Here is a 9,860-nt window from a genome sequence, read left to right on the forward strand (position 1 = left end):
GTAGAGTTCTTAGGGTTAGGTGAACCGTAAACATCTTTAAATTGGGTTATTATCAATTGTTGTTCCATAGTCTGCTGTTTAAGTTCATTATTTTCTGTACTCAAAATTTGTATCTCATTATGTGCACTTTGTAGATCGTTGCTTAATTTTTCTATTTGTTCTCTGAGTAATTCTGTATCATTTCGATCGGTACCTTCCAGATCCTGTGAGCCTATGGAGTGTTGGCTTGATGTTGTTGAGCCGTATGACAAGTTGAGTGAGTCCGTCGATGGTAAAGATTTTATGATGCGGTTTCTTTGAAAGGTTATATTATCTAAGCTCGTATTTTGATTTTCCATTTTATATTACTTTTTATGTAGCTGAAGTGATTTTAGCAATATTAAATTAGTTGGAGTATTCTCTCCATCACATATCCATCAGCCTTTGATTTAAAGTTATCATTGAGTTATATTCAAAAGTTTGCTTCAATATTTTGGCAGGCGCTGAAAATATTTTTTTCGGTGTAGGTAGTAGCAAGAGACAAAAATGTTTTTAAGTGTTTTGTATACAATTTACTCTCCGAAAAATCGAGAAACAATCACATTATTATTTAAAACTTGTCCTAGTTCTATTTCTTTTGTATTTAATCAACGATTATCAGTTTATAGACTGTTCATTAGTAGCCACTAGTATTTAAAGTTTTGTGTATTATTTTCACTTTTCACTAATTTGTTTCACTAAATAACGATATCACTAAGAGATCTCAGTCTTATTTATATTTTAAAATCACATTTTCACTAAATTTCCTCCTTTTACACTTATTAAAAATACTTATATAGAGGAGCTAATGTTTACGAGTTGAATGACAGCTGACGTCCCTCACTTTTCCGCACTTGTAATGAAATATACTATAATGCATTCATACTTGTCTTGATTACTAATGTGTTACAGAATGTATAGTCAAATTACTATTTTAAACAAGTGTCGCCACATAAGTGTAAAATTAGTACATATGTATAATTTTGGTATGGTTAACTGTTAACGATTAACTTTAACTTGCGTTAAATTTTCGAGAATTTAACGCTTTAACGATTAACGAAGTTAATTTTTTAATTAACGAATTAACGATTAACGAAGTTAACTTTTCGATTGACTGTGCCCACTCTCTTCTCTTCTTAGCCTCTCGTTAAATATACTCTTATAGTTATCGTTGTATTTGTTTATATGTTCTGTATAAGTAATATTGATTGTCAGATTACTCTATAACTGCGGGGTCAAAAGTTTGCGTGGTGACGGCGGGCGTGCGGCAGCGCGAGGGCGAGTCCCGGCTCGATCTCGTGCAGCGTAACACCGACGTGCTTAAGATCATCATTCCTCAGGTCGGTCGATTGTTGTAAATGTAGGGGCCAGTGAGCGACAACGGTACACGTTGCATCATATATACAACCCTCACTAGCACCCCCTACCCTTATGTTACACTTACACTATTATCCTGACAACAATATTTCAATGGTTGGTCAAATTTATCAGTAATGCGCCATTATTACTCGTATGGATTTCAATTACGCGGAATATGGTGACGTCATATTTCGGTCGAACCACAGGATGTAGTAAGCATTATTCTCGACTGTTTTAATGTAAGATAAACTTTTGTAATTCCAATTCATGTATGTGCAATAAAGTGTGTTTTTGAATGTATAAAGCTTTTTGTCCGTCGTACGTCATAGAATCATAGGTATATAACTATTTGTAGCTGGAGAAGTACAGCCCCGAGGCGGTGTTAATAATAGCGAGTAACCCGGTGGACATTCTGACGTGGGTGACGTGGCGAGAGCACGAGAAACTGGGCATTGCGCCCACCTCCTGCCACGGCTAGATCATTGGCGAGCACGGCGACAGCAGCGGTGAGACCTTCACTTCACCCCTACCATCCTTTCAAAGTTTTTTAGGAAATTAAATAAAAAATACAAGTATTTTAACTGTATAAAAAATCTGTTTCTGTATAAAATTAGTTTTTGGCAATCTACCAGCAACGTCTGATGAGTCTGTATATTATCTACCTCGATAAGCTCTCGATTTGAGGTTAATGACACTTTTTTGGAATCAAAATATATAATGGGAACGCATTTGGGAATTCAGTAAATAATTAACGTATTTAGTTTTAATTTTATTCAATTTACATTTTTATTTTACGAAAGAAGTCAGTCTTTCAATAATGTTGATGTTGTCCTCAGAGCGGCTTACAGAATGGGCGGAGCGGAGTTGTACTATAATGTTCTAAAGATAACAGTAAGGTGAATGGTGAATGTTGTCTGTTGTCAGTGGCGGTGTGGTCGGGCGTGAACATCGCTGGCGTGCGGCTGAGCGACCTGAACCCGCAGATCGGCGGCGAGCAGGACCCGGAACAGTGGCGGCGCATGCACCAGCTCGTCGTCGAGAGCGCCTACGAGATCATCAAGCTGAAGGGATACACCTCCTGGGCCATCGGCCTCTCCGTGTCCCAGCTCGTCGGCGCCGTCCTCTCCAACGCCAACAGCGTGCACCCCGTCTCCACATACATCAAGGTCGGTCAAACTAATGCAACAGTCAACAGATGTCCTCTGTTATATGGCAATGGCGGTGTATCAGTATGATGATGGTGGTTGTCTGCAGGGTCAGCACGACCACGTGCAGCAGGAGGTGTTCCTGTCGTTGCCGTGTGTGTTGGGACGTGGCGGAGTGGCGGACGTGGTGCGGCAACCTCTCACCGCGGAGGAGCGCGCGCGTCTTCACGCCTCCGCTAAACTAATGCACGACGTGCAGGCCGGCATACACTTCTAACTGATACGAGTAAGGGCCACTGTCCACGGCGGCGTAGCTTCATAGACGCGTATTCGTCATTATACGCTTGGTGTACGCTTGCTTGCAGCTTACATACAAAACAATGTAACTCTGTCGACGGAGCGGCGGCGTCGCGCTCGCGTCGCTGCACGCAAGCTTCATGACGCCTGCCGTACTGGCTGTCGTACGCCTGGGCGTACAAGGAGTGAACGCAAGTCATTTTTAATGTAAAAAATGGCGGGAACGGCTGCCAAATTTGTTCAGATCATAGAAAAATATCCGTGTTTGTATAACACTAATCTTGCTGAATATGCTAGAAAAGATTTAACTGAAAAGGCTTGGAGTGAGGTGGAGAAAGAAATCTACAGTTGATATTTCTTGCTATAATGGATGGGTCCAATAAAATCGTCTTTTTCGTCGACTTCGAATGTAGAGATAAGCCAAAATAACGTCTTCGTCGTCCGACTGCACTCTCACAAATGATTGACAATGTACGCTTGCAATACGCTTCGTGGATAGAGATCAGTACGCTGGGCTGCTTAAGCTGCACGGCGTATTTTGAAGCGTCTATGCAGCTACGCCTCCGTGGACAGTGGGCCTAACTCTTCGCGGTCAAGCATTCGCTGCCTCTTTTACGTCTCGTTTTACAAATTCATTTTATAGTTTACAACAATTCAATCATTTCCCAGATCTACTTACGAAGGTAATAGATTAATAGAGTATCATTCTAAATTAATATGTACAACATTTAGTATGAAATATTGATCAGGGATTTCCAAACTTAAATATCATAAATCTCTCACCGTTAAACCCAAAATTCGGACGATACCTTAATTATCCCTGAGACTAGAATTATTTATAGGTAATTTTTCATTGGCGTCATATAATAAATTTTTAATAATTAATCCTAATCACATGATTTTTGTCAAACTGCACAATATTAATGTTATTTTATCATATGGTAACTTTTCCAATTATCTCACATTTAAAATATACTTGCCAATAGATCAGATTATATTTTTTTTAAACATTTTAACTAAGTTTTAGTGCAATATGAGACTGATGTAAAATAAATTCAACTTTTTATAATAAAAAAGAATTGCTCCCTTCATAACGACATAGATATTGATAGTTTTGTTTCAGATTTTATGTATTTCTAAACAGATTTAACTATCAAATTATTTTTACTGCTCACATTCGCTGGTTAAAAAAAATTTAATTACTATTTTGCTATTTAGTTTTTTAGAGTCGAGTCGAATTTTATATCAGTATTACGTGTAACGGAGTGCAGATGGCTCTCGGTTACGGCACATATAAAATGCTTGTGCGTTGTTTTAATTTTGTGATTTAGTTGATCTTTAGAATTATTTCCGATAAATATTAATGTTTAAGGCTTTCTTTCAACAAATTCTTTATAATATTTTTTATATCTCAGTGATTTGTATGTTTTAAATAACTGTTTATTTTTACTTTAATAAAATATATACGGTATATATTTACGGTAATAAAATAAATTATCTAAACTATTGAAGTGTTTTGTGTTCCTATAAATTTTCTTCACTATATTTGTCTATGTTTCGTCGCCCGATGTGAAATGAGCGATGTCACTAGAAACTTTTCTATTTATGTAAATAAAACTCGTAATATTTCACAAAATTGTATATTGTATTTAATATTACATATTATATAAATCACTACAAATTATATTTTGATATTTTGCTGCGTCATGTCGTAATTATTCATTATTTCGATAAAAAATTGTTACGAATTTAATAATGATTTAAAAAGTAATAATAACGTATGTTGTGGAAGTGTTCAGTGGAAGCGCTTCAGCTGCAGCAGCCGCAGCAGCAGCAGCAGTCGCGCTCATCTCGTGCTGTCTAACACTAAAGACATAAAACTTATTTCTATTAAATTATTCAAGTCTGATTCATTTTAATTATTGATCATTTTTAAAGCTTACAATATTTTATTACAATGTTTACAAATACAGTATTGCCCTAACATATAAATTGGAATAGCGAGCGATCAACTCAGCACACAAATCACAAACGTACACATTCAATACTTGTTCTGTTCACAATGAGCACGACGAGACGGCGTGTTGCAGCGTGTCTCGGCGTGTCTCAGCGGATCACGTTTAGTTCACTACAAGTCACATTGTTAATGTTACATTTATGACAAATAACTTGCGCTCTATAAAACACTCATACAAATGGTAACTAGAAGGTTATTTGAATAAATTTAACATTAGAATGAATTGTCCAGAGCAATATATATATTTGTTAATTAATTTTTCTCGCTGAGCAAGGCAAACTTAACACACGACTTTAACACAGCGAGGTGCGAATTTCTTACACGTAAATAGGATGTTATATTTAATAATTCCGTGGAACAATTAATCTTTTAAATATCAGGAGCAGAATATTGTCCATCAGTCTAGTTACCATTTCTACAATGTTGAATACCTCGATACTCCATTTACAATATGTTCTCGTACATTTTATGTATTCGTACACTCCACGAGCACTGTAACGTCGAGTCGAGTACGCAATATGTCATCTATCGCCTAAGATATTATTTAGTCCCAATTGGCACATTATGACCAGAGAAGTACAAAGGATTTCATTTCAGGAAGCGTTTCATTGTAGCTACATCAATGACGTCACAGATGACGTCACAGTGAGATGGCGATGCTTCTTACACACGGCATCTACAAGACAGCATCGTTGTCATACTTATCTGATGATAATCATTGCATTTTGTTCACAAACAAGAATGTACGTCATAGACAATTACATCTACATCTAGTTTGTGTAACGTAAAAATTATATACATTATAATGTTAATTAAAGTAATACATTAAAATAGGAATAAGCATGAAATATTACATTAGCATAAATCACAGACACTTTTCTGAACTCGGCCGCACAGGAGATCACTCAAACTGTCGTCCCTTTCCTCTTTCACATGCCACGCCTTCCCCTCCCCTGGCCGACTCCAAACTTCGTTCTTGACTAATGAAGCTCTTAAAATTTGAGCGATTCGAAGGCATACAGTTAATTAACCGCAAAAATAGAAAATCACTTATGAAAAAAATCAATCATAGTATTATTTTAGTCGTTGTCCGCGTGTGTGTTTGTCCACAGATCAGATCAGATAAACACATCTGAGCCACGGCCACTGCTCGCCTCTTTGTTAACTGTTTCTTATCTAATCGTAAAAAAGTCCTCACACCCTGCTGTCTTCGTTGTAGTTCACTGTGCAGACTGTAGATTGAGAGTAAACAAATTGTGCAGTGGTCAGTCCACGAGGGCGGTGGTGGCGGTGACGGGGGCGGGGGCGGGGGCGGGGCGTCAGGTATCGTCCGGGGAGCGCAGCGAGTGCAGCGCGTTGCCGTGCCCCGCTGGCCGCCGCCGGTCTAGGAACGTCTGAAGTTGACTCGCGGAGAGCGGCGTCGCCGGCGCCTTCAAAGTATACATTCATATTCAACATTAGATTAAATAGAAAAGCCATGCGTACAAAGTTGTAACTGTCATCGACATCAACAAGTGTGTGGGCGCGGCGTACCTCGTGCAGCCAGGGATGTTCGAGCGCGGTGCGCGGCTGCGTGCGCTGCGCGGGCGCCGGCGCCAGTAAGCCGCGGATGAGCCCCTGCGCCCCCTCCTCCACGCCCGCCCAGTGCTCCGCCGGGAAGCAGTAGTCGCACTTGATGATGTTCGCCGTCGTCTCCTCTATAGACTCGTCCAGGAACGGCGAAAGCTGCAATCGCATTCACAATATAATTTCATTAAAACAAAAATATTCTATGTCGGCGTGAGTAAATAATATTTAATAGTTAGGAGATTATTGTGAAGGTCGTGTTAATTTGATAAGTGACCGACCCCGGTAAGGAATACGTATAGGAAGACGCCGGCGGCCCAGGCGTCCCAGGCGGCGGTGGGAGGACGGCCCAGCACGCACTCGGGCGGTGCGAACTCGAGCTGCGCGGGCGCAGGCGGCAGCACGTCGCGAGCCGACCCGGCCGCCTCCGCGCCGCTCCCGCTCCCGCCCGTCTCCACCGCGGAGCCCAGGTCCACCAGCTTGAGCTGCGGCTGCGCGCCCCCCACCTCCACCAGGATGTTCTCCGGCTGCGCAACAACACCATGCTCTGTATTGAGTATTACCAAGTACTGAGGATCGCACCGAGTTCCATGCTGGTGGTGTGCAACATGTATAAGAGTACCGAAATATGCCTAGTCTTGTTGTAGTTACCCTAACGTCGAGGTGCGCGACTCTGTTGCAATGTAGCCAGTCGAGTGCGGAGAGGAGGCTGCGCGTGTGGTGCGCGACGGCGCGTTGTGTGTACCGCGGCGGGCCGCCGGGGGGCTCCGCGGCCGCCCAGTCCAGCAGCGGCCCGCCGCCCACCAGTTCCAGCACGAGCGTGTGCGCCCCCGCGCGCGGCACTTCCGCGAACAGCGCCAGCGCGCGCACCACTGCCGCGTGCGCGCCGCGCGACAAGATGCGGTACTCGCGCACCGCGTCCGCGCCTCGCCCGCCAACCACCTACGATCGCATCATACGCTCTCATCATCACTTTATCATTAACACGGTCTGATGCTGTGTGTGTATGTGTGCGTGTGGAGCGGAGACCTGCTTGAGTGCGACGCGGTGTCCGGTGCCGGTGTCCCGAGCGGCGAGTACGCGCGCAGTGCGCCCGCGGCCCAGCTCCTCCTCGACGGCATAGCGGCGCGCGAACTGCTCGCGCTGCCACGCGCCGCCACCGCCGCACGCGGCCGCAGCGGACGCGCCGCCCGCGGCCCCGCCCCGCGCACTCACCAGCCTGTCGCACACATATACAATCAGTAACGACACGAAGTGAGATTGAAGCTGAAACATACAGCACGAATAGTACGGGAGATAATCAACCAATTTGGAAAATAATAAAAGTGAACAACCTGAAGCTGTATTGTCCAGCGGGCAATTCCTCGCGGGCGAGTGTGCCGGCGGCGGCGGGCGTGTCGGTGGCGCGCCGCCACTCGCCCTCGCCCACGCGGCAGTACTCGAGGTGTGCCGGCGCCGGCTCGTCCCATTGTACGACGAGCCCTCCGCCGGGATGCGCGCGCACCGCGGGCACGCCGGGCACACCCCCCGCGCCCACCGTCAGCCGCGCCGAGCTCTGCACTCCGCCCAGCTCGTTGCTCACCAGGCAGCAGTAGACGTCTTGCGCCAAGCGGCGGTGGCGCGCGTCGCATTGGCGCGGCACGAGATGGTCGCGCTCGAGCCGGGCGCCGCGGTCACATCCGCCGCGGGCTCGAGCAGCTCCGGGGCGCGCAGCTCCGTCACCACGCCCTCCGCGCTCGGTTCCCCCCCGCCTCGGCGTAATTTTAGTCCCTAAGCTCGCTTCGATAAGCCCTGCGGGCCACATACATCGATGACCTTTGGGAACGTACGAGCGAAACTCCCATGAAGCATTACATGCACGCCCCCGCGCACCGCGCCACCCTCCTCCATTCAATAACTTAACTATTTACAATAAATAAAAAAGAAGTCGTCAATAATTGCAAATCACAAAACACATTAAGAGTCTTGCCGAGAGATGGAAGCTGGCCGATATCACAGTCTATGTTAGATATGCATGTCCCTCTATATCATACCTACAACAAAAAAATATAGAAAAGCGTTAAAATAAAAATACATGCAAAAAACATATGTAAACAATGTGCTAATCTTTTGTGTGGTAAAGATAAATAAAGTATGTTGAACTAATAATTTCTATAAAGGAAGGGAAGAAGAGCAAGTAAGTAATAAAGGAAGCATGCTTTAAGAATAAAGAAGCATACATAATATGAAACGTCCAGCAAAATATTATGTTTACAAGCAATTTCTATCTATTTTGTAAATAAAAATGTAAGACAACAAACATGACTAAGGTACAAAGTGTAGCCAATGTCAGGAGAATGTTGTGAGTCAAAAGTAAAACCGATGTGATAAGCTGTTTATCTATCATTATGAAATTACTTTAATTGTAATATTATGTAATAATAATTAATTTTATTATTTTATCTTTGCTTATTTGCAACTTTAGTCTTGATTTCCTTTTAGCTCGCTTTTTGTCAAATATTTCATACAACCAAAAATATTTAACATATAAATAAGTACAATTAATTTATCATTAATTTCTCTTTGTGTGTATGTACCACGCAAAAAATATTCTGGTTTCTTGTTCAACACGATTCAAAACAATTACGTAAAATGCTACACGACACGACACGACAGCACGGCGAAGTGACGTGACGTGACGTGCGAGATTGCGCTCCTTGTCACATTTACACTTGCTTTGTCATTGCAAAGAATTAGTATCTCTTACATAAAACGTGAATTGAATGGTGTTTGTAGGACCATAGGGTCCCTAAAGATGATTAAGGACAGACACTGGCTCACCACTACCACACTGGAGCGCAGGCGCACGTCCGCTTCGTACCGCGTTCGTCACTCAACTACCCAGAGACAGCCGTACCTTCCAGTGTGGTACATGAGACAGTGAATTGTATCTATTCCATAGACACAAACACTACATCCCTTCCTTGTTAACAAGTTTTATTTTATTATTATTTTCAACTCAATCAACATCTTATATATATTTTTTACTGTAATTATAAATTAATAATTTCTAACCAGATTGTTTCATTCATTAATGTTTGATGTATCTTCATTTAAATTACCATTAGATTTCCATTCCCCTTCCACTCTTTTTAGATGTGTAACGTTCATTCTTAGTATTTGTCCAGTTTCTTCATTCCTTACCGTGACATGTAGTTTTTCCGACTACATGAGGCGTAGAGGTAAATGTACTTGCAAGTTTGTTTGTCCTATCTAATTCTTTAACATAAATTGCGAGTCCTTTGGGGCAACCTCAATTCCAATTGAATGGAATTCTCTGTAGTCAGCAATAGAAGTGTTTCCAATTTAATGGTAACTTAAGTGTTTCCAATTTAATGGTAACCTAAGTGTTTCCAATTTAACGGTAACCTAAGTGTTTCCAATTTAATGGTAACCTAAATGTTTCCAATTTAATGGTA

General features: G+C 42.6%; 1 protein-coding gene across 1 annotated transcript; it reads left to right on the forward strand.

Moving 5' to 3' along the window:
• The first annotated feature begins 213 nt into the window (after nucleotides 1-213).
• LOC123723061 (L-lactate dehydrogenase-like) lies at nucleotides 214-2,806 on the forward strand. The gene is given in 5 exon segments (XM_045685602.1): nucleotides 214-271; nucleotides 1,234-1,358; nucleotides 1,733-1,883; nucleotides 2,302-2,543; nucleotides 2,632-2,806. Coding segments are annotated over 5 exon segments (744 nt in total). The 3' UTR covers nucleotides 2,800-2,806.
• Nucleotides 2,807-9,860: the final 7,054 nt, after the last annotated feature.

This window comes from Papilio machaon, chromosome W, assembly GCF_912999745.1.
Source record: "Papilio machaon chromosome W, ilPapMach1.1, whole genome shotgun sequence".
NCBI lineage: Eukaryota > Metazoa > Arthropoda > Insecta > Lepidoptera > Papilionidae > Papilio > Papilio machaon.